The sequence below is a fragment of the Lepisosteus platostomus genome, chromosome 6 (assembly GCF_059453375.1).
Source record: "Lepisosteus platostomus isolate fLepPlt1 chromosome 6, fLepPlt1.hap1, whole genome shotgun sequence".
NCBI classification, from domain to species: Eukaryota; Metazoa; Chordata; class Actinopteri; order Semionotiformes; family Lepisosteidae; genus Lepisosteus; species Lepisosteus platostomus.
Window position 1 is genome coordinate 31,317,342 of NC_142616.1, and position 25,805 is coordinate 31,343,146.

Consider the following 25,805-nt stretch of genomic DNA (forward strand, 5'->3'; position numbering starts at 1 on the left):
CGAATATAAAAATAGCTGATGGTCTGATTAATAGGTATGAAAACACTGAAGGTACGCGGTGTGCTATCAATGGGTATGATTGCCTTTGTGTATTTGGGAGATCATAACTGGCTGTCCTCAATGGCCTGGCCCTCCCACAGGGCCGAGTCATCGTCCTCTGGAGTTTTAAATCCCCTCCCCCTCTCTGTCAGCTTGCGCTCCCTGCGCTGTGCCAGTGAGAGAGATCTCTCTGCCGCCTGTCTTCAATTACAGCGCAATGGGGCTCGGCTGCTTTTCATGTGACTGCACACTGCAGCTGAGACTGAAAGACGCCCCTCAAGACCAATGGAGACAGGCCCCAAACAAAAGGGCGTTGGGCAGTAGCGGCAGCGGCAGCGGCAGCAGCTCAGTGAACTGAACCAGGCACCGGAGCAATAAACAAGGTAAGGCATATGATGAAACTGATGCTTAGAGGCCTTTGCTGGGTGATTAAGGAAGGAAGGAAAGAAGGAAGGCAGGGACTCTGGGAAGTACTGTAGGTGGTGAACCTAAGCAGTTAGATATTAATAAAAGTGAGGTGAAAGTGTGACCACAATTGACATAAGCATCCAGTCAGGGATAAAAGGACTCAACCATTGCATATACAGCTTTAAATATAAGGTTTACTAAAGTGTTGTATAAATGAACAATAGCATAAATTAAATGCAAATGTAACTTAAAGGCCTTCTTTGATTACATAAAATCCAGCTATCTAATCTACTAAATCAATTAACAATGATTGATCAAAAAGAATGATTTTGAGAGACAGTGGTAGATGAGAGATTCATTGTGATTAGTACACAATTGCAAAGTGCGTGTCTCTGTGGAAAAAAAACTGGTTCAGAAATGGATGATTTACAGATTAAGGAAAAGAAACATTTTCATGGCTGTTTTACAAAAGGGTTCTTTTAGTGTACTGTAAAGTACAGAGATAATACTAGATTATTAAGCTTCTTTGACATAGGCTTTGTTGAAACACTGGATAAACTGAAAACTGATGTTTCGAGTCACTTGATTTATTCAGGAGCAAAAGGAAAAGTGAAGATGTGAGACTGGTTTGTTTCTGTTCCATTGCTTTGAAAGAGATCTCCTTTGAACAGAGCTTTTGTCTTTCTCGTTGCTGAATTTCCAAACAAAGGGGGGAGTATAACTAATGACAGAATGATTTTATTGGGAACTCAAGGAAGATATTTGAGCACTAATTCAGTAAAATGTTTCAGTAAAAAGAAATGAGGGGTCACCCTTAATTCTTCAAGTGGCTATCCCAGGAAAAGTAGCCTTATTTGGTGGGAATCTGGCAGAGAAAATCTAGTTCCTATAGATGGTCCAATATAAACTGGCACTGAGCTGTGCATGAATTAGGAGATGTTTGAACAAATTGACTCTTTTGTGGGTGGAGTGGAAATGTTTAGGCTGCTTTTTCAAAAATAATAATTGTAAGTTTTCTTCCAATACTCTACTTACTAAGAAAATTAAAATCATAAATGTAATACTGTTTAACATTTAAAATAAACACAGGTTAAATAATTCCAGCTGCTCTTGTTGTGCTTTCTTTTGAATGACAACATTTTTCAAAAAAGACTTATCTGGCTATGAGGTATACAAATTAAAAACTCTGTGAATTTCTTGTGGCCATCTTGCCAAACTTAATCCCGAGTTATTCAACCAATTCTGGTCCTGCACATGCCTGCATTCTGCGCACACGCTGTCGCTTTTCCACAGCACTGCTGTTAAACTGTGCTGTGAATTTATTACCTGTAGGTGGTGCTGTGTGCGAGACTCAGCATTTGAAACTCACCGCTGAACAGAAGCCTCATGCTGCTCTGCCAATGACTTCGCGTCAGAATCCTGTACTTTGGTCAGTCACTCGCTGTGAAAGCCTGGACGCGTTAACGTACAGCCAAGGTAGGCAGTATCTAATTTTAGTGTGAAGTGAGCCAACTGTTAGCCTATCTTTTATTTGAGTGCTAACACGATTCAGAGGTAAGTATTGATAATTCAATGGCCCGTGCTTTCTTAAAACAAATTCTTATATAAAAATGAATGACTGTACAGTTCTAGTACTGTAGTATTCCTAGGCGGAGGATCAGCTTAAGCTCTTTGTGGAGACGGGCTGTCCTAGCTGTGCTAATTATATCTGGTCCCTGTAGTCCCCACACAAACCGCTGCATGTTCCATAGATGGGACGTTTAAATGGAAAAGAGTTCATGTCCTATGATAGCATGGTCAAAACCTAGTAAACATTCTTCTGTTGTTTTTCCAGTACATGATACTGTATTTGGGATACATCTGGGTGAATATGGGATTCTATTCTTCAAAAACCATGCTTCAATTCCATGAAGTGCTCTATGCTAACTGCATAGTAGTCAGGTGTTTGTGAGGTTTATAATCACAATCTCGTAACCTAGAGAAAACAATATCGAGTACTATACAGCTAATCGCAGCCACAGTAAGACAAACACTTGCAGCCAGGCGGTAACTATATCTCAATGTGCATGCTGTATCCGCAAAGATCGCAATTAAGTTGGAGGGTATTTTTCCTCTCTAGCATCCATGAGTATAGATGGATATGTGTAGTTTTAGTGTTAGGTCTTCAAGGATGCAGAAATTCACTCTGATTAACTGAAACATTTAATTATACATTTTCTGTAAGTTATTTCGCAAATGTTCAAAAAGGATTCATTCAAAGATTAAACATTGAAATGTGACACATTTTAACCACGGAACTGATAACCGCGAAAAGCCAAAATAACTCCTCCAGTGAAATTCGCTTTCAGCATAAATTTTTAAGGAATCACGATTTTGCACTATATTATTTTTAAAGGGATCATCAGCACATTTACATTTTAGGTGAGTTGCTGAAATAAAATGGCTGAAAGGTTGAAATGGTTCTTCAAGCTTCATTATGCGGAATAAAGTGAATATTAAGGCCACGGTACAACATTTCAGAAATTCACTTGTACAATGAATCAGGAATTCGCTGATCAAGCGGCAGGGGGAGGTGGAGTGCTTTTCTGTCGCGAAATGTCTGTGCTAAAGCATTACGTAGTGCTAGCTTTTTGTCTTGTGAGCTCTTTAACGCCACCCCTTCAGCTCGGCGAGCTTCAGCGAGAGGGCAGGGTGTAAACAAATCTCGATCGCATTCACGGGGACACCGGGGATCCTTATTTTATATTAAGGCGAAATGGGAACTGGAAAGCATAAAGAATGTAGAAGAGACTAACCGCGACGAAATTCTCAGCCCGACTAAACAGTGCTTGTGCTCAGAGGAAACTGCAACAGTGATTGTGGGCTGTAGGTGTATCTATGCACTATATGATATTACATGCGCGATGGCGACTCCTGCGGAGCATGATCTCACCTTAGCTGAAGCCGAAAGCAATAAGGAGAAGGACCAAGTGTTCGGCATCCTCAGATTACAAGAAGAAAAATCGACCGAGAAAGCTTGCAGTAATCTGAAAGCGGCGGATGGGAGGTGGCAGGCTCCCATATTCGCGTTAGCTAGAAAAGCCTCCGAGACCCTGTCAGGAAGCATCCACGTTCTGCCCAAGGTAGTGGAACAGCGAACCTCTCCCCATTTTTCAGACGACTGGGGTGCCAAGGGTAAGTGTGAGGGGCGTTTATCAAGGTGCTGATTAAGATATCGTTTGTGGTAAATGCAATTCTGCCCTTGGCAGGATGATGTCATCTATGAAAAAGGAGCCTACTGTAATACTATTGTGTAGTCGTTTCCATTCCAGGGAGACAGTGGATTTAATATGGAGACTGTTGTCTGTCGATACATCGTTGTCGGGTTTCGGTATCAATTCTGCATTTTGGTTCCTCTTGAGAAGCTGTTTTTTTTTTTTTTTTGCACGCAGGACTTCAGTGTGAAAGCGTTAAAAGGACACATTAAGCACCTGAATCACCTGCCGGTGTTACCGATAGGTGCGGGCTTGTTCCTCTCGCAGTCGAAATTAAACCATTTTTGCTTAAAATGCGTTCCGCAAATCTGTTGCATTTTTAAGCATCCGATCTTTCAGCTGCGATGACCCTTTTCACACGTGGGTGAAGTGTAAACTATAGTAGGATCGGACCACACCCCAAAACCTACATTCATTATTTCGGTGTGACACTAACCTAATCAAACCGGTATCGTCTGCGGTCTGAGTAAAAAGCTACATCCTAACAAAGAATGCTTTAAGGAATTTACTGGAGTTATACATGTAAGCTTTGGGCAGATTCTGCATCTCATGATTTGACTAGAAAAAAAAATCCTGATGGATACACCACATTTTCCAGCATGCTGTGAATAAAATAAGTGTGTGACGACATTTAAGCATTTCCTAACCATCTCCTCAGTTGGTATTATGTGCAAAATTCATTTGTGATTCCGTGTAGTAATGCTGATTCTTATACCTGATTATTAGCAAATCTAATGAAAATGTATTATGAAAAAAAAATGAAATGCTTTACTGACATTATTTTTAATCAGTGAAGATTTTAAAATGCTATAAACTTGGCAACATGTGATGTACTGTATTGGTCCGATAAATTCAGAAAGGATGGGTTAAAAAGGAAAGGGTGATAGGAGAATATGCATATCAGCGACTTGTACTCACAGATGAGCTAGTTTAGCATAGACTGGTAGGCAGAGTCCTGTGTGTCATTTTCTAGTCCAATTAGGGGTTTAGCAAGTTGTGTGAGACATGAGATCAAAGTCCAAAGGTAGCATTCCTTAGGAAAATAGCCTAAAGACTGTCATTTCTACCGAAACCTATATATAGAATATAGGTCATCAATAGATTGTTTTCAGAAGGGATGATATGTGATTACCGCCAAAGGACTTCATTCCAAGATGTGGGCAGTCTGAGTCCCAGTCATTGTAAATTGCTGATTGTGCCATGAGTCACATCTCATTGGTGTCAGCAGTCTCACAGGCTAAGAGAAGGAAATTGATTTGAGTGCTGTGTGTCCTTTCCTTTAGAAGGGAAGCTAGCAGGCAACACAAATGTGATACTGCGGTGCCTCAAGAGAGACGTGTCGTATCATTAACATTTCCTGTTGTTCCTATTCTTGTTTTTGAACTATTATTAGAATTGTCTCCCTCTCCTTTGAGGTTTTTGCTACTAAGTAACATGTCCTAGTAACTATTGCAGAAAAGAGGTACTTCTGATTGGATTGGGTTCCTCAAGTCAGACTCTATTAATGAGCTGTAGATCTCTGTTGTTCAGATCTGTATGCCTACTGCAGTGTCTCACAAATTGTAAGATTTCTAGCAGTTACAATGTATTAAAAGAAGTAAAAGCAGGAGAGAGCTTCTTGTCTCTCTTTCATATTTTATTTTAACTTGCTGGACAAATTCTTCTGATTATTCTGGGTTAATTGAGGGACAGGCTGGACAGCATAGATCCTCATCCCCTCCAGATCACCAGAGTGTTGAGCATGAATTAAACAGTCATGTAGGTGTTATCATTTGAACAAGGCAAGTAGACTTTAAACCCGGCTTGGGCTTGTCATGGATTGTTTGCAGATATTTGAATTGCAAAGCATTACCTATATGTGTAAACACAGGATAACCAAAGAGATATTCTTTGAATGTAGTAAGTGTTCCTTCATCTCTCTGAGCAGCACCTTTTTGACTCTTTAAAACTGAAAACTTTTTTTCTTCACACCTACCCATGTTCCTGGTCATTTGCTGCTGTTGTTATCAGACTTAATGCTCTGCTGTGCCACCTTTTCATATTTCTGCTTTTTACAGCCACATGTTCAGTATTGGTAATAGCTGATGAGTAGGGACCTGTGTTTAACTCTTGAGTTGAAAATGGTATAATTACAAAGTTTGTAAATCAAGCCATCTCAAGAATCTTACATAGCCTTGTGCTTGTTTGTTATTCTTTAGAGTCACATTTGATAATGAATCTTTTTATTCAAGTTTGGGGAGGCCCATACTAGTTCAAAAGTTTGATAGCCCATGTGTATCAGTTCCTCAGTTTAAAATGCAGGTTTCCTTAAGTTTAATCTGCACATAAGTTCTTCGCAGTGAGTGAGTACATTATTATCAGTGGAAGCTATTCTCAAGAGGAACACTGGATTCTGATATTGTCGATAAATTAGTGAAGTTCCCAAATTATATCAAAATTCAAGGAACTAATAGGAGAATAGCAAACACTTTAGAAGTAACAAAGCAGACTACAACAGACCTAGATATAGTTCAACACAGGGAAAACATATAAGGAAGGTGACATTTAATGTAGACACGTACAGAGTGTTACTTGTACACTACATTGCAGAAATATAAACTCTGCGCTACTTATGAAAAATACTTAGACCTAGTTATTTTGACACATTATTTACCTCTTTTAGACATTGCATTGAAGAAATAAAAAGACAGAATAAAAGAACACGTAGTTTGAGTGTAGAAATCAAAGAACATTATATTTAAATTGTATAATGTAAAATATTGTGTACAGTTTTGGTCACCACCATACAAAAAAGGGATTGCTGCTCAGAAATCTGCCAAGAGATGTGAAATCAGATATATTTCTAGCCTCGAAGGACAGCCTAAAATAACAATGGTTTGAGTCTTGAACAGAAAATTTTTTTGAACTGATCTGATTCAAATACTGTATTCAAAATCCCCAAAGGCGTTGACACAGTCAATCCAATGGACTTCTTAGAATCAATAGTGAAACATTAACCAGAGCTAAAACCATTTAAAACTGAGAACAGGAGACACTTCTTTGCGCAAAGCATTGTGGGAATCTGGAACAAGCTACCCATTAGAAGCTGCTTCCCTGGATTCTTAGAAATGGCTGGATGATGTCTTTGGATTACTTAAACACTAGACGAGTGGTCTCTCGTTTATAAACATTTCTATGGTCTTATTAAAGTGCTTTATCTAAACAAGGTTTGATCCGCAGTGAACAGCTGTTGGATGCTGTAGCTTGAAAAAGCAAACATCGCTAGTCAACTGGTCTTTCATCCCCAGTACAGTGTCTTGACAGGGTACCTGTGCAGTGTCCCAAAAGTGTTGCTCCTGTGCCACATCATAGTCGTGAACCACAAATAATTTCCTTGTTGTTCTTTTGCATTTTTATTACTTCAGATCTATCATATAGATAGAAGTATAGATAATTAAATGATCACTACACCAAGGTGTTTAGGGTTTGCTTCCTATACTGTATCAATGCTTGCTATGAACCATTATATGCAAGAGCAGTGAAGCAAAGCTGTTAGTTATCGCAGACTTCTGACTTCAACGTGACCTTGAAGAGTTTCGTTATTTATGTGGAATTACTGCAAAACAAGCAGAGGCTGCTGTGCATTGCTTCCAGAAATAACTCCGTATAACTGTTTTATCAAAGATGGATGCACAGGGTTTTATTTATGTCGGTATTTTTCATATTGAAAGCTGGCATCTGTTTCCTGTGAGGACTAATTTTCTTGTTTTATTTAAAGCAAAATCCACAAGGAAAAGGCTTAATATTCTTAAGTGGGAAGGTCTGAGCATTGCTGTTTTTGTTAGATGTAGACCTTTAAGTAAGGACTAGGCATTACACTGAGAACGGTTTGTCTAGTTTAGAAAATATGGGTACAGATCACGGCTTTCCAAATTCATAGTTCTTAACTACAAATAAACGTTTTCACTTCCCTTTTCAAATTTATTTGCCAAATGTTTTTATATGTTAAACAGATAAACATCACATATATAACAGTACTGTAGGTCATTATGCTTTTCATTTGGATGCATCAAATGGAGGGCACGTCTAAGCAAATCAAGTGTTTGTTGGCATGTTTCAAGCAGTGCTGCTTTTCTGTCTTGCAGATGGATCTGCCTTTGAACTGATTGGTGCTATTGCTGTCTTCCAGAGAATTGTGTAGGGAGAGGGAACTATTAGATAGAACTTTTTTTTGCATTAGTGGATGTGTGGTAGTGATGAAAATGTACCTTTACAGCTCTGTAACACCTCTGTGTTTAAGGCACTGCAGCAAAAATGTTAAACTGAAGAATAAGGGAGTATTTCACAAAATGTTCCAAAGCTTTGAGTCAGCTGCACTGTAGTGCTGTTGAGTAGTTTGGTGATGTTGAGAAAGTTGGCAGAGGTAAAGTCCAGAAAACGTTTTGATTTTGCTGTCTACGCAGTCTTTTTCCCCGTTGTTTGGGGTGATAAATAAATTGCCGCTGCCCCGCCTTTGCTCGTTTTCAGCTCTGCGAGACCCCATGGCGATGGAGCGAGCAAACCTGCTGAACATGGCCAAGCTCAGCATCAAGGGGCTGATCGAGTCCGCGCTGAGCTTCGGGCGCACGCTGGACTCTGACTACCCTCCCCTGCAGCAGTTCTTCGTCGTCATGGAGCACTGTCTGAAGCACGGCCTCAAAGGTGATCTCGCGTGAGGGACCTCTCTGCGGCAGAGGAAACACTAAATGAACAGAAACACAGCCACAAGATGGTTTGAGCAATGGAAACGTTATTTGACGCAGTTAGACGCATGCAGCTGCAACAACAGGAAACCCTAGACCGTCCTTGGACAATAAGCACCCTGCTCATCTGGTCATTTGTTTCACTGATGCTCAAATCCCAAACAGATATTTTAAAAATGCATTTGGTATAGCTGGGAGTAAACAAGGAAAATATTTTAGATATTTAAGGGTCCTTAAAATGTTCCTTTCTATACATTTAACATGTACATAACATACCCATTTTAATACTGTGTAAGAATTGAATAATTTCATTTGTGTCTGTGGATTGAGCCCCTGTTACCTTGTATTGCTTGTGCTCCCAGTGAAGAAGTCTTTTCTGGGCTACAACAAGTCTCTGTGGGGTCCCCTGGAGCTGGTGGAGAAGCTGTGTCCAGAGGCTGGTGAGATCGCAGCTAGCGTCAGAGACTTGCCTGGTCTCAAGTAAGTCAGTCACCTTCACCAGACCCTCCCTAATGTATACAGAGAAGCCATTTTACCCTGAGCTGTGTCCACACAAAGTCATTCCTGCCCCCATGACTGGTCCTGATTCAAATCAACAGAGAAATAAACATGAAATTGCTAAGATATTGAAAGTGTAGAGAGATGAGATGAAAAGAAAAATGAAGTGAAAAGAAAAAAGCGCTTTTTTCCCCTGATATGAACAGCCACTTCTCTTCTAAATTCAGAAATAAAGCTTTTTCTCAGGGCAAAAAGAAGAAGTGAATTTTAAGAGAAGAAGGTACAAGACCTTTCTTTGAATTGTTCTTTCAGAAATTAAATTCCAGGCCTATGTTCTGATACTTTCATTGGCAGAATTGTACCGTACTGACTTGTCTTCGTTGTGTCCTGGCATTTCCAGACGGGTGTTATATTTCCTTTGAATACTCAGAAATGTTAGGGGCTATGATGGATGGGTCCTTTTTCCATTTCAATGTAAATGTTGTTTAAATGGTGAGGCATGCGTTTTTAATTTAACAATTTACAAGATAATTAAGATCATTTCAGTATTTAAATAGTGATGATTCAACTAAACTACCGCTTTAGCGTTATGAGGAATTATGGGCAGCATACTAAACTTTCCAGATTTGTCCAGTAATGCAAGTTTTATTAAAACACTGGCACAAGGACTGTAAATTATTTTAAATTAAATATCAGAAGAAAAGACAATGATTTCACTAGATTATGTAACAGTAACAGATGGTTCAGTATTCATTATTGTGTATTTTCTACAGGCCTTTGACAGTTCTTCTTCTTTGGTATAAATGGAATAGATAGAATATAATTTAGAAGATAAGAAAGTGACATCTTTACGAACTTCACTGGAGCACAGTCAGGTCAGGGCTTGTATTGTTCGGGTGAGAGTAGAGCCTTTAGAGAGTATATTTTTGTGACCCTGAGGCAATAAGAGGGCATCTCCTCTCCAGCTGGTACAGCTGCCCTGATCTTTGTGTTATAGGCAGCAACTGCAACAAATGCACTTGTGGTAAAGCTGCTTCCTTTTAGAGGACGAGTGTAAAGTATAGTAATCTGTCTTGGTTTATTGTGGAGATGTGTATTGTTGGTTGGTATAAACAAATAAAAAGAACTGGCCACTATGTAACATTAAAAGAAAACACAGAGCTCAGTGTTTCAAAATAAGCCCATTTTAGTGTTCCACAATTTGCTTTCTGCTTGGTTTACTGAGCAATATGAAAATACAAGCAGTCGCGCCTCTTTCTGTACTTGACTGACAGTCCCCTTTCTCCCTCAGGACTCCACAGGGACGAGCGCGGGCGTGGTTACGCCTGGCTCTGATGCAGAAAAAGTTGGCTGACTACCTGCGTTGTCTCATCACAAGGAAGGATCTACTGAGGTAGACTGGACCTTTGAGCGCAGATCTTTCATAGTCTGGGCCTGTTCTGAGACCAGGGAGATGAGCCATTTCTGCTTATTTAATGATCATCATTAGGGATGGTTTTGAAACAATCTGGCCACAACAACTCTAGGCACGTCTTTTATTTAAGAATGTGATTCTGCAGTGAGCGTAAGTCCTGTACGAAGATGAGAACAGGAGCATGCTGTCATTATCAGTCCATGTTCTCTTGCTAAAACACAAAAGTGGTACAACGTTTCTGTAACAGCTGTACTGCAGCAGAGATGCAGCTCATGTCTCCTTTCCTAGTCTTTATTTGCTATAGTCTTCATTTGCTATATTTTATACACATCATAATGTTTGTATATTACAATGTTTTTTCTGGGTCTATATTATTATTTCTGGGTGTAGGTTAACACCTACAGTACACAAGCAATTAAAAAGACTGTATAGCAAATACAATACAGTACAATAACTGCAGTGTAGAAATAAAGGGTGTGCTTTCCCTTCAGTGCTTTGAAATACATAATTTACTGGTGTCTATTATTATAGCAGTAGTATTGTATAGTATTGTTCAGTCACATGTACACCAGACATGCAGTAGAACTTCCACAATTTGCTTGTGTTGCTGTTTCTTGGACAATAAAGGAATTTGTTCACCTCTCTTTCTGATATTTGGAACATGAAATCAAAACAGGTGTACACTGAGCTTGGTGCTTGAGTAGAAACTATCATGAGCCGGGGAAGTTCACTTCCTCTGTTGCCTACTTTTAAAAGGAAAAACTGAATCATTTGGACAGCTTGACCTTCATACTTCAGCTTTCACTTCTTTTCTGTGCGTGTAGATTTAAAAGGGAACTGCAACGCTATTTTCATATTTCGGGGTTAGAAAGATTCAGCTTTGATAAGTGCATTTTAAACCACAATAAAAGTAAAACGTACACAGTAACTTGTAAAAACTTCCAATTTTCATCACAAAGAAGACAAAATTTCCAGGTATGCACTGCGCCATATTCAGCGGTTCAGAACAAGGTGAGGTGGTGTGGCCCTATGACATGGTAAGCAAGCAGGCTTGTACTGTAAATACATCTTAATCCTATGTAACAGATAGGATTGAACAATAGAAATATTGCTCTCGACTTCTAGACGATTTTGCTGACTAATACTACTTACTCGTTATCTCTGCATGCAGATCCTACTGGAACATTTCTGTGGTGATTTTTCTATAACGTCAATGAATTTATTTTCTTACCGAGATTTAATAACGAGTCGGAGAAATTGGGGTTGCAGTTCCTCTTTAAATAACACAGTAGATATGTGGTTCTTTGGAAATTTAAGACGGGTTAAAGACATTTCACAAATTGCATTTGCTAAGTGATGCCTTTTTGTCTCTTCAGTGATTTTTATGAATGTTCTGCGGTGATGTTGGAGGAGGAGGGTGCTGTCATCGTTGGCCTTCTGGTTGGTCTTAACGTCATTGATGCTAACCTGTGTGTGAAAGGAGAAGATCTCGATGCACAAGTAAGCACCTTGCTCTCTAATGCAGTACCTGGTGTACTCCACTTTCACTCTTCAGTCCCCTTTTGTACAGATGGTGTGTGGTTTTAGATATGTCACTCTGGCCTGTGATCATTACTCCTGACCTGGCCTAAGTGAATTTTAAAGAGTCATCAGGCATAACCACTGGGCCATAAGGGAATTGATCACTGAAGGGGACATTTTCGTTACAATTAAACTCATTCCAAACCTTCACTGGACTGTACTGAAACTTATCTCACAAAGTGTTTCTCTATGCAATCCAAATTGTCAAAGTTTAATTTCAAAGATCGTCCATTTTAAACAGTAGATTTTAATACCTTTTTAAATAGGTGTTTGTGAAATATCTGAGAAACATTGTTTAGTAACGAGAGTGATTTACCTGCTGTTGTTTTTCACAGGTTGGAGTGATTGACTTTTCCATGTACCTGAAGAATGACATTGATGACTACAGAAGTGAAGAGAGGTGACGTAAGATAGCATACTCTTACATTATACTGTGGTGCATTAAGCTCATAGAAATTATTGATTTAAAGGTTAGTAAAAAGGTTTTGTGTCTAGAGATGTACAGTTGTAATGTGTACTGTTCTTTGTCTTCGCCTTTGTGTTGTCAGCACATAATGATTTCACAAATCTCTTATTTGTTTATTTTCTATTAGCAAAGTTTTGTGCTGGCATATTAAAACAGCTTTCTGTTGCAGGAATGGTCAGATAGCTGCTATTTTGGACCAGAAGAACTATGTGGAAGAACTCAACAGGCAGCTAAAGTACGTAATGGGTTTTTCATTGTTTGAATGTTCTACATTTAATTTTTGTTGTAGCTGCTGCAAAGTTTCACATTTCTGCCAGGGGTGGCCTAACAAAGCAGCCCCAAGAGTCTGCGTGCATGGTACAGTGTCTATAGTAGCAGGTAATTAGAAAAATTACAAAACGGACATATTTAGATTATGAAATCTCATTTAACTTTATTTTTTCTCAAACTTTGGAAAGATTGGAGACAGCTGTCTTTGGAATTGTTCTTACATTCCATTCATAAATTCTGAAACAACCTTCAGGGGGTGTGTGTGGGAGATTCCTGAAGGTTTGTATTTTAAATTATGCTTTAAAAATAACATTTTTGCTTTCAGTTCCACAGTCCAGAGCCTGCAAGGACGTGTCGATTCCCTGGAGAAATCAAACACTAAACTAATAGAGGAGGTAGGGAAAAAAATCATAATAATTTTTAAGATAACATATTGTACACTGACAAAATTATAGAGGCAGTGCTGAAACTACCAATGCACTACAGCAGTGCCCTGTTGCTCCTGAGAGAGTGAGTAATACAATTGCATCGTGACGTATGAGGGGTTAGCATTAAATCTTTTTGATCTTTCGAATGAGAAGAATGAACTAAAACACAACTACTGAAATGCCTAATTCGTTTTATCGCTGTCTATGCCAGAGGTCTCTCTGGGGGTCTCTCTGGGGCTGTCAGGTTAAAATGGTGTTAAATTTTGTGTTAACCACTGACTCTTCTCTTTTAGCTGGCTATAGCAAAGAACAACATTATCAAACTACAAGAAGAAAACCATCAGCTCAGAAATGAGAACACCCTCATCTTGATGAAAGCCCAGCAGCAACTGCAGGTACATACATCTCTGCATTGTGGTTCCTTCATCGGTGACACTTTTTCAGGAGCACAGTTCAGGGTAGTTTTATCTCCTGTGTTTTGTGTTACATCTTACAGCATATTGTTGGAGGAGTAAAGTACACATATACAGCATATAGAAGAATAAATTGAACACATTTATATTTTTCTTTGAATAAATGCTAGTTCAGAATTGAATTTTAGGTTATTCTGGGATGAGTTTCTGTTACTATTTTTGTCCTTACACTGTATTTTGTAGAACTTTGTCCTGATGGTTTCTGTACAGCTAAAGGGAAAGTAATGCATAGTTAAGAACTACTATTTGTAACAGGTAAGAGAGGTCAATTTAACCATACTACAGATGCAAGGAAGGATATACATTACTTGTATTACTGGTATAGCAGCCTGAGTTTTATCATGAATCATTGGGCCTTGAAATAAATAACAAGTGTGGGAAGCCTGATCTATTCAACTTTGACTTGAATAACAAGATAATTATGTTAATTGTATGGTAACAGCAGAGTCTCCTAGTAGATGGGCATTGTTCCATTGCCAATAAAACATATTCTAATCTTTGGCAAAGAAGTAGCTCAGAAGTAATAACCTCAGAATCACAATTCTGTGAACACGCCAAGTGCAAATACCCATTTTCTCCTCATGAGTCATCTGCTTTTGTACAGCATCTGAAAACGAATTTAGGCAAAAACATTATTTGGATATTTTGGGTTCATACTTTGATTCCAGACAATATACATTGTTTCATTGTATTTATTTATTCACAGAGTTTTTTTTACAGAATTTTGGTATTGGAGGGGTACCTCTTTCTCCCTCTCCAAGCCAGTTGAGAAATGATGCTCTAATTGGAAACTAGGAAACCTGGATCTTGGTTAATGACTCCCTCTTGTCTGATTCTAGGGACACAGTTATTGCTGGGCTGAGTGGTGTGAAATTAAGGGGTAACTCTTGACTAACTACATAGTAATAAGCAGGGGCTTTACTGTGCTCTACTGGGTTCAGAGGTCCAGAGGTCAGTGAAGTAGATTGCTTAAGAATATATTTGCATGCATTTGGAAGGTCCTTGTGTCCATTTTGAATAACATGTTGAGTGGCAGAGCAATTAATTGACTATTCCAAAAATACGGAGGTCTTTGGACATTTCTTAAAGAAAAGCAAACAAGAAGTATGAGCATGGTTTTAGAATAATTCCTTCCTGTATCGGTCACAGCTTGTTTTGCGTTGTGACGTTAGACAGTGACTGTATCTCTCCTCTCCTGGTTTAAATGGAGGCCACACAGGGGGATGTGGATGTGGAACTGGACACCTACAAGCAGTCACGACAAGGGCTGGATGAGATGTACAACGAGGCACGAAGACAACTTCGGGAAGAGTGCCAGTTAAGACAGGTGAGCACGCTTCTTGCTTTGTAGACAGTGTGTCTCTGGTTTATTCTTTTCCATGTACACTGTAGGTAGAAAAATCTTGTGGGGTCTCAAGGGGCCTTTGCCCTCAAATGGCTTGTGTTTAGTCTTGGGGAGCTGACATCCTAATAAGTGAACCATTCCTGAAGGTTTGTTCGGCTAATTATGAAAGAAAAATGTGGATAACAAAACCATATACAGTATATATACCGTAGGTAGCATTAGGTTATTGGAAAATATATCCAGTAGAAAGTAATTGAATTCAACAATGTGGCTAAGAGCTAATTACAGTAATGTACTTGATTGTTGCAGTGTCTAGATCATTCAAACATTTGTTTACAACTTAATTTTCCTTTTAATACACTGCAGTGACTTTAAGTCATTAACTTTTCCCAGCCTGTGTATATCAGCATGCTGCTTTTTTTTCTTGTTGTGCTCTCACAAGGCTGCATCTTTGATTATCTGTTTTGTGAGTGGTAAGACAGGATATTTTGAATACAGTCTTTCTGAATGGCATTTTGTGTGAGAACACAAATACCGCTTTGGTCTGCAGCTCTTTACTTACTCAGTAGGCTTTGTAGGTCTTTTTAAATGTGGGACCAGGTCTTAGCTTTAAGAGTACCAGAAAGTCCTGCTTTCTGTAGTAATGTAATAATTATAAATAATGATGGTAGTATCAAGTATATTTTAGTTTCCTGACCTCGATCGGCACCCGGGAGCGACTCTGAGGCTGCAGTCACAATCCCCAGGGGGCTGTGGCCCATCAGCCCACTGCGTGCTCCCTGACGTGGGGAGGAGTGGAGACGACGGCTGTGTGCTTGCAGGATGTGGAGAACGAGCTGGTGGTGCAGGTCAGCATGAAGCACGAGATGGAGCTGGCCATGAAGCTGCTGGAGAAGGACATCCACGAGAAGCAGGACACCCTGATCGGGCTGCGGCACCAACTGGACGAGGTCAAGGCCATCAACGTTGAGATGTACCAGAAGATGCAGGTACCCCCCACCCCCCCTTCCCCCGCTGACTCCGCCAGCTTTGACCTGTGTCTTCTTGGTTCGTCGTAGTTACTGCTGATCACTTTCCCCTTGTATGTTATTTGGGCACTTGTTGTTTTTTAATTCAGGAATGGGAATGTCATTTCACAGTTTACACATTCCAGACAATACACTTTGTTTGTTTTATTCATGGTTAATGTACATGTTTTGTTTTTCCTGAAATGCATATTAACTGGGAAGGAAAGACAGTATCCATTGGTTTTTATCTAGCAATTGCTATCTCTTTTTGGAAAATGCAGTATTTCCTTCTAAGATACATTAAAAGAATTCCCTCAAATTAAATTGCTTGATGGTGTTTAGACATTGGAAATTGTGAAGTGGAACTGACCTTTCAAGTTAGATTGAGAACTTTTATTTAAAAAAAAAAGTTATTCCAGCATTAAGGTCAGTTAGGTTGAATTATGTTGTCCAGAAATTGTATAGAAAGTGTGGAATAATTGAACAGATTGAATGCCAAAGCAGAGATCAAATGAATGCTTCCTGATGTATTGGCAGCGCTCTGATGACAGTTTGAAACAAAAGAATGACATCATAACCAGGCTGGAAGAGAAGACCAATCAGATTACTGCAACTATGAAGCAGCTGGAACAAAGGTATAGTGGCCTTTCATTAAACTTTCTACTGATTTAGATTATAATAATCACAACTAAATGATGAAAATCTAGCTCTTTATTTAATTAGCACTGCTTTTTTAAATGGGCAATGATTAACTCTTCAGACCAGGCTATTTTGGCGAACATATTTAAACATTTACTAGACTGTTCAACTTTTTACTGTTATCTTGATGTAATCAGATGCCTCAGCTGCCAAAGGCACATTATAAAGCTTCTAATCCTACAGTGCCAAGAAAATGTTTGTGAACCGTTAATGTAGTGATAATAATTATGATTTCTTTCCATGAAATCCATGTTTGATAGGTGAACTCATAAGTTACTTAGTACAATTAAGTGGGTAATTAAAATCAGGTGGCTAAATAATTGGTTAACAAGCAAGCAAAGACTGAGACCCAAACCCCACTGAAATCTAACGGCAGGACCTGTAGTGACTGTAGACCACAAGTCACCAACCTGAAGCAGTACTGTAAGGAGGAATTGGGTCAGGATTCATAAAAGCAGGTGTGATAAACTGATAGTTACAGGAAACATGTAGTTGAAGTCATTGCTGTTCAGTAAATTATCTGAAAGGTTCACAACCATATCCATGTGAGGATATTTACTGTTGAATCATTTTAATTAAATAATCCAACACGTGTCTAGTGTTTTTCTGTTTTACATTTAATCAGGTGATCATCATCTTTTATTAAGACTTTCTTAAAGATCTCATTTCATTTAAAGGTCTAAAATATAAGAATACAGACCAATCTAAGAGATCACAAACCTTTCCTTGGTACTGTATGTTACAAGTTTCTTAGATTAGTACTTGTACTAATTGTAAAGAAGCAGGATTTAAATAATCATGTTTGGTGTTTTTAAGTATACAGTTGTGTTGGAAAACTGCATTGCATTTTATAGAAAATGTGTAGAGTTTATAATAAATAAATTAAAATTGTAAATACATGCCAATGATAACTGTTTACCTAACTAGAGAACTAGTTGATAGATTGGCTGACCTGCTTTAAAATATCAACACAGCTCATTGCTCTCCCCATGGTTGTGTTGTGATTGTTACACTGTGGCACCACTGAATTCTTCCTGTGATATGTGAGATGTGCCTGTAAATCATCGAACACTTGAGCTCTGTCTTTGAGGCTGAAAATTCTCCTATTGTTTCGGTTGCATCAACTTAAGAGAAGCCTGGCACGTTGTTTAGACAAGACTTATGGTCACTGTGTATAATACTAACCAGATTTGAGAAAATCCTCAAACATTTCCTTAAAATTCATACAGTCCCATTCTTATTCTTACTCTTTTTGAATTCTCCAAAAAAGCGGTGACCTCTAAAATCTTTACCGGTGGCTTGTTTGTGATATACTTAAGATCTTGAGATTTTTTTAATGCAGTCAGGTCTTAGGTGCTTCTTAATGCGGTATTTGTCCAAATCACTTATTTACAAATGTATATCGATGTTATGAATTTATCTACTGATTTGTCAAAACAATGTCCTGTGTAACAGGGACTTTTGCAGTATGTATTCCCTAGCTTAGAAGTATCAGCCAGTAGTGTAGACCTGCACTGGAGGAAGCTTATCAGTTATGTGCCTCCCGAAAAAGCATAAACTAAAATAAGGGACAGTGCCTTATCCCCTTTCGTTTCAATTGGCAAATTAAGCCTCAGGGGATTCTGTTACCATTGTGAACAGACACCATCATGGTGTGTTTCTTTGCTGGATTCTATTGAACACATATTCTGATTTGATGATTATGGAAAAAAAGACTTTGCTGCTTTTCAGCCATAAACACTCCCGATAGACATGTACTTCAGTCTCTAAATGACAAAACTGTGCTTGTCGTGTTTCGTGTTGCTCGGCTATGTTAAAGTGCATCCACAATCCAGCCATGTCTCTGTCAACATAGACCCCTTACCCTCTCTTTCTGATGCCATCTGTTTGTAATGTTCTACTAATGCGTTGCTTAACAATCTTTAAAGGCTTTTAGTAACATGAATATTCACTGATATTGACATCATCTTTCCCCTTTTTGTTCTCCTGTTTTCCTTTCTTATTTCCATTTTTTTTTTGGTTTTACTTTCACACATTTTTACATTACACGCCTCTGACTCCTTCCTATTTCCCTGGTTCTGTGTGATTTGGTTTGGTTGTATTGTTGGTTTGGGTTTGGGGTTTCGTTTTTTCTTTTCTTACCCATGGCGTTGCTGTAGTGACAAAGATTTGCTGTGCCAGACACGGACTCTTGCGATGTCGTTTGTGAAATGTGCTAGCACTGACACTGAACACCAATACAAGCTGGTGAAAGACATCTCTTTCTGAGAGCTCCTGAAAGCTGGCACTTTGTACATTTAACACAGGGTTTCAGAACAAAGAAGAGTCAGTTAAATATTAAGAAATAATAATCAAAGGGACAACTGTTTTTTTTTTGGTTTCCTTTACTTTTCATTGGTTTAATTTTTGATGACGGCTTTTTAAAACGTTTTATAGAATATAAAAACATGCCCTAATTGTTGTAATAAGAGAATGCATATACAATTGATCTTGTAAGGTAGAACCTTTTAGGTAAAAAAAAAACAGAAGTATATCCTGTGTCTTTTAATATAAGCTGAAACAATAAAAGTAGGTGTTTTGAAATATATTCCATTGTGCCTTGTGTGCTTTATTCACTATGGTACAGGGTTTGCTGATGTGTGGATCTTTATTGGAGTTAACAGATCTGCCTCGATTCCCATTATCTGCTTCTGTTAAAACTCCTCCTCCCCCCTCGGAAATGTTTTTTTTGCTTTGGGTTTGCTTTTCCTTTTTGCCCGCTGCTAGATGTTCCTGCTTCTCGTTTTCATTTGCTCGTCCTTCCCGCTGCACTCCTGCGCCCCCCCCCTGTAGTTCTAGCCTCAGTTTTACCCAGTTGGTTTGAATTGCACCAGATTACAGCAAGCGGAGAGAGAGCGCTGGGCTGCCGAAGAAGGAGCCAGGAAGTTCAAGCAGGATTTCGCCAACAAAGCAGACAGCTTGCAGAGACAGATCGCTCAGAGAGAGAAACAATTGTAAGTGCATTATGAGGTTGGCTTCTGTTTTTATTTTCACTGATTGGCGAAATCTCCAGTTTGTTTGCTTTACATCTCATCTCGCAGCCACAATTCCTGTATGTGGTGAGAACGAGGGTGGGGGGGTCACACTCCTGTGTCCTGCCCACCCACTGAGTCGTTTTGACACTCCACAGTGCCTAACAGGATTGTTCATGCCAATTGGACATCACTAACATTCCCGCTAGCCTGCAGGTACCACAGAGGTTGGCTTCTGGGGGAGTTGACAAGCAGACTGTAAAATTCTTGCATAACTGTTTGGTGGGACACCTCCTTTTGCGAGTAGCGAAAGACAACAAAAAGAGCTCACATTGTGTAGCGATGGTTGCACCATCAAGTAGTCCTGGATGTGCTGTGGATCCTCGCACGACATAGAGGTTATCAGTCCTTATGTGACGTTTAGGGCTGATCAGCATATTCTTTGTCCTTTTAAAAAATCAGATAATCTTGGTCTCCTTTTATGAAATCTACTTGCTTATCAGTGTCAGAAGACAATTTTAAAATTGATCATCAGAACACAATTATTGAGTTGATAGTTCTTGCATGCCAAGGTTAAAACAAACAATTTTTATATACTGTAATGGTAATGATCATGGAAGAATATGCTTGGAGTTGAGTTGGGAGTTTGGAACCAAAATTCACAGTGTAATAGAACTTTAACCATGTATAAAAAGCTTTCGTTTGTGTACCGTGTTACGTTGAAGCCCTGTTTCCAAGTCATTCTGAATAAAATTCTGTAACCCACTAAAATTCTCTAAAATGTTTGATGTATAAAAGGTTAGCCATGACTTTTAATTGTTTTAAAGGAGCTTGTGATAACAAAAAAAACAATCCTGTTATGATCACAAAAAAGGATCTATTTCATTCTTGAACTTGGCATGTGAGCATAATTGAGAAAAATCATTAGAGGTGAGCCTTCAGGGCATATTATGATTTTGTATGTAGTAGTCCTTTAACCTTTTTTGGACGAATGGCTCATTGAAAAACAGTAATAGTTTTTCAATTTTTTCCTGAGTACCAGAATATCTCTTACTTGTGGCTCTAGGTCAGAGAATAGGAGAATAATGCACTAACCAAAATTGATCTTCAGCCACTGGGAACAGACTCACGCAGCATTAAAGAACTGATTATCAGTGGTCCTCACAGGAATTTAACATTGTTCCTACTAAAACAGGCACCAGCTGGAAACAGACTTGAAAATAGAAAAGGAATGGAGACAAACCCTGCAGAATGACCTGGAAAGAGAAAGAGAGACCATCTCACAGCTTAACACTGAAGCACAGCAAATAAATGGACTTAAAAAGGTAAGACCCCACTGCTGCCTTGCACAGGGATGGAAATGTATGGTATATGAATCCATTGATCCTTCCCAAGTAACTGTGTACAAATTAACTAAGAGGAGACCAAGAGCACATTGACCAACAGTGTCTTTGATTTGGTCATTTATATACCACACAGTTGAATTAAGAGATAAGATAAGATCACTTTATTGGCCATTTCAATTACAATTTCTTTTATTAGGAATTTGTCTTTTTCACATACCCCAACTTGCTCTCCATGAGACAGAGAGGGAGAGAAGCCTGGGGTGAGAGTGCAGGGTCAGCCATTTATACAGCGTCCCTGGAGCCGTTGAGGTTAAGGGCCTCGCTCAGGGCCCGAAAAGAGTAAGATTCCTCTGCTGGCCGCGGGATAAGAACCGGCAACCTTCCAGCCACAGGCTCAGATCCTTAGCCACAGCACCACCGTCCCCAGTTATCATGATGGAAAGGGGCAGGGGCCACTAGACAGAATGTTTAGATTTTGTTTGAGAACACGTTAAAATAAGGTGTATGTATGGAAATACAGAAAGTAGTGCATTTGATTATGTTTGCTAATCAGTGAATATTATTGTCCTTAAAGGAGTTTCACAGGTTGCAGGATGAAAACAGGCAACTGAAACGAATCTGCGAAGAACAGGAACAGGCTTTGCAGGAGCTCGGCTGCAAACTCAGCGAGTAAAGTCCATTGTTTAACTGTTTTAAAACTACTGCCATCCACTGGGAACAATAGTCATTCCTGTTGGGGACATAGAGCATTCTACACAAACACCCAAATTCCTTTCACGCACAGCTTCCTGCGGGTGAGACCACACATGCAACATGTATGGGGTAAATGAATTACATCAAAATAGTCAACAGCTCAACTGAAATGTGAACATCAAAATTCTTTGCAAAAATACATTTAGTAGAACATATTTTATCAGTTCAATTCAATCCAGTTCCACCTCTTAAACTAGCAGAATTCCTAATCTTTTAGATAAACACCCTATGCCAGCAATTGTTGAAAAGACATCACACTCAGGCTAAAATATACAGCCACATTTGTTCTTAGGAACAACTCTCTCTTCACTAAACTGAGAAGTGTATTTTATTTTAAAGCCACATTAAACAGCAGCAGACCTCAGACATGACCACAGTGAACTCTGTGATTCACAGCTCATTCTGGTAAAACCAGAAATTGAAACAGGATCCTCCAGGCAATAAGTTCCGGTAAGAAATTCCAGTGGAAAAAGAAATGCTTTAAAATGCATTCTTTTCAGTTGGGGAAAAAATGATAAAGAGATTTTATCCAAGCACATCAAAGCTTATATATACAGTCAACCGTGCAGACTAATGCAGACTTGGTAATAACACAAGGACACAGGGTCACAATTGGAAATTATAACAAAATTCACTTAGCGCAGAGAGAGAAGCCTATCTCTCTTAACCTATCTCTCTTTACACAGAGAGTTCTTGTGACTGGGAACAGACTGTAGAAACCAAGAGATTCCAGCCTGAGGTGTCTGTTAGCCAAGGTTTATTGTATGTATACAAGGAACCACAACAAGGATAGTAGTTCAAAGGGGATATGGCTCTGCACAGTTTATATACATTTTCTCTACACCCTCCCCTCTCTCCTGTCTTTGAGGTCCTGTCTCAAGAAACTCAAGGACTGGGAAAGCAATTAAAACATTCCTTCCTTATCATAAAGTTTGGTACAGAAGATGGGAGTTTAGTACAGAGAGTGAGAAGCATCTGTGCTAAAGCAAGTGTGAAGGTTATAGTTTTAGCATGTGAATTCAGCAGTAGTTCACCGCTCCTACCACGATATAGGTACAGAGTAACATACAGATTCTGCTAGCAGACTCCTTCAAGACTTACCAGTTAGGGGGTTGAAGCCCAGACCCTGGGTTCCTTCCAGAAATGGCTGGACACAATATTGTATTCACTTAGTTACTAACCTACTAAATGAACAAGATAGGCCTCCTCTGTTTTGCAACCTTTCTTTTGTTATTAACTTTCATGAACTTTACCTCTTTTCGCAAAAGAATAATCTCTCACAGAATACTTGAGATACTGTACATGTGTGGCAAAAAGCAGAACATTTTGTCACCTCGTGTTCACATCTGAGTTTTCAAGGAGTGAAAGTTTTGTGTGTTTTAGGTTTATGTTAGGCTTGCTTTTTGTGCTCCCAGGGTTAACCCATTCTGATAATTGAATGGCCTATTAAAGTCAGCCCTAAAGATGTTTATTTAAAGCATTTCATTTACTGTTCCTTTTTTGTTTTGTAGATCGAAGCTAAAAATCGAAGACATAAAAGAAGCAAATAAAGCACTACAGGTTGGCATGAATTTGCCCATTTCCCTTAATGTCTTAATTCTCTTAATTGCCAAGAATAAAGTGATACATCCCTCAGTAATACAGAATATAATTGTGTAGTGCAGAAAAGTTATATAGTTGTTTATATTTTTCTGAATTACATTCTTTGTTTTTTTGACATTGTGGTTTTATTCATAAAGTGTGAATAAATGTCAATATTTTTTTAAATAGGGTTCTGTATATATGGTTGGATGAGTGGCCAGTTTAAGGACATTCAGGGCACGTTTTGAACACACCACATGTCCAGAAAAGTTAGCAGAGGACAGAGGGTTATTGTTTCGGGCTTTAACACTATGTTGACTTCTTGCAGGGAGGCCAGGTTTGGCTGAAGGACAAAGATGCCACCCACTGTAAACTGTGTGAGAAGGAGTTCTCCATCTCGAGGAGGAAAGTGAGGATTACCTTTTCTGCTGAATTAACACGACGTTCTTAAATAGGTCATTGTATTATCTTTAGTTTTTAACTGAAAGGGTCATATTCTTTTTTTTTGTAATTTGCGAAGCATTCATGCAGAGTGGTCAAAGTGAATCGCAAGGGGCCATCCCTTGTGTATTCTGACCATTTTTCGGATAAGGAGAAACAAGGGAGCTCAGTCTGTTTGAAAATGAGGGTTATCAGCAATCAACAATGAGGCCCAGTGAGGAGAGAACATTTGTGGAAAGGAAGTGTGGTCTGCAGACTCACCTCACCGCGTTTCATTTCTGTTCCCTAGCACCACTGCAGAAACTGCGGAGAGATCTTTTGCAACGCCTGCTCAGACAACGAGCTTCCTCTCCCTGCCTCACCAAAGCCGGTCAGGGTGTGTGACACCTGCCACGCCCTCCTCCTCCAGCGCTGCTCCTCCAACTCTACGTGAGAGTGCGGTCTGACGCACAGTACACTACGATACCCTCCGCTTTAACAGTGGGCCACCCCTCTGTGTCTCGGCCAGGCCTTCCGCCAACCAGGAGGCATCTACCTGTGGATTGTGTCTGAAGGTGCACTGTGGGTAACGAGGTAGTGGCAAAGTCATCTTATTTTAGTTTCTTGGTTACATTTAGCTTATAAACTAATTATTTTGTGGGAGTCATCGGTGTAATATTTTACGACTGCTCTGAGCCGTCAGCCAACTTATACATTACAGTATGGCCCAGTACTGTGTGGCGCGCTGGAGTGGTCGATATTCCAGTGGGGTCAGAACGAGAAGTAACATTCCTAACAGCTGCATAAATCATTTCTCAAGAAACAACAGCAGTTAAATCAGATTGAAATATCTTTATCCTCTGCTGAAGTCAAGCGGGTGCGCTTCAGAGATGTCTTGTTTTTTGGGAAGCAAAAGCAATGAGGCATCAACATTGCGGCTGCCAGGCTGATAGTGGCTCTTTTTCTCAATAGAAAAATAAGAAACAGATTATTGAATATAAAGGTCACTGTATTTTATGTTAAAATATAGCAGACAGTATGTAATCCAATTTTAAAACCTTGAAAATTCAGATTTATAAGGCGATTCACTTGTGCCTCTGTAAAATGTATTGAGTGCTGATATGCAGCAACTCCAGTTCATGTCGTTTTCTGGATAGTTTTGTGCTTTGCATACATGGTTTACATAATTCACAAACATGAATTAACTGCAAGCACTAACTTGATCCTCATGCTGCCTATAATACTGAGGAACAACACAAATACATAATAGCACAGCAACTTTGTTTTATATGAATTAAATTCTAATGAATTATGTACTGTTTTAAAAGTAACTTTATATTCTTAATGACTGTTATGGTAAAATTATTGAGTAATCTTGAGGATTTTGTGCAAAAACATAGTTTTAATAAGAAAATGCCAATGCAGGTATCATTGTTTTATACTGTGTTGAACTGGAATGCTTTCTTTTGTAAAATGATTTTCAGAAGCAGCTTTTTGTTAGTTATCTGTCATTTAAGTTACACTAAATTGTTGTAATTCTTCACATTTGTTCAATCAGTGAAACATTTAAAAAATGTAAAATGCCTGTACTATAAAAACCAAATATTAAACATTTACTGTAAGAAGTAAACATTTACTGTAAATGAATCAGTTGTAGATTTGGAAGTCATTTTGTTTAAACTGAGGTTTAAATGATCATTTTTATTTCCTTTTTAAATAATTTAAAAGAACTGAATATTGGTTGTGTTATGAGCCTTAATTAAAAACTGACAAAAATGTTGTATGTAAAGTATTTGTAATTAAAAAGACTATATTTCTACAATATGAATTATGGCCTTATTTGATTCATGTGGAAGCGGTTATTTTGTGCCATTAAATTGCTGCCATTTTTAATCAAATCTGTTTACACACCATTATCACTCAGTGCACTAATTTAAAATAGTTTGTTACTACAGTCATTTGTTGATGCTAGTGATTTTGCTGTGCTAATTGATATGTATTAAAACCATACAGAAGTTTTCATTCGAGTTGTGTGTTGTTTCCTCACATGGAAATCTGCCATCCAGTTCCCCTTCTAACTTCCTTTTTTAA

At 38.9% G+C, this 25,805-nt stretch overlaps 1 protein-coding gene across 4 annotated transcripts; it reads left to right on the forward strand.

The window, feature by feature from the left end:
• Positions 1-200: 200 nt before the first annotated feature.
• On the forward strand, positions 201-25,734 carry rufy2 (RUN and FYVE domain containing 2). 4 transcript variants are annotated; one of them, XM_088635374.1, is made up of 19 exons: positions 201-422; positions 1,780-1,923; positions 8,208-8,381; positions 8,785-8,902; positions 10,212-10,313; positions 11,711-11,834; positions 12,251-12,315; positions 12,551-12,616; positions 12,977-13,046; positions 13,373-13,474; positions 14,763-14,879; positions 15,644-15,886; positions 16,442-16,539; positions 19,477-19,596; positions 20,810-20,939; positions 21,535-21,629; positions 23,225-23,273; positions 23,623-23,703; positions 24,025-25,734. In XM_088635374.1, exons 2-19 carry the CDS (start codon positions 1,848-1,850, stop codon positions 24,166-24,168), a joined length of 1,974 nt encoding a protein of 657 aa, XP_088491500.1. In that variant the 5' UTR covers positions 201-422; positions 1,780-1,847; the 3' UTR covers positions 24,169-25,734. The 4 variants fall into 4 exon arrangements, with proteins under 4 accessions (XP_088491500.1, XP_088491501.1, XP_088491498.1 ...); XM_088635375.1 differs by having other exon boundaries at positions 15,719-15,886; XM_088635372.1 differs by lacking the exons at positions 201-422; positions 1,780-1,923 and adding an exon at positions 3,089-3,621.
• Positions 25,735-25,805: the final 71 nt, after the last annotated feature.

Bases quoted from the DNA above. Each gene is read 5' to 3' on its own strand.
- rufy2 (XM_088635372.1), top strand. From the start codon at position 3,351: ATGGCGACTCCTGCGGAGCATGATCTCACCTTAGCTGAAGCCGAAAGC. The intron at 10,314-11,710 runs GTAGACTGGACC...TTGTCTCTTCAG, and splicing joins ACAAGGAAGGATCTACTGAG to TGATTTTTATGAATGTTCTG. The intron at 20,940-21,534 runs GTAAGACCCCAC...TTGTCCTTAAAG, and splicing joins AAATAAATGGACTTAAAAAG to GAGTTTCACAGGTTGCAGGA.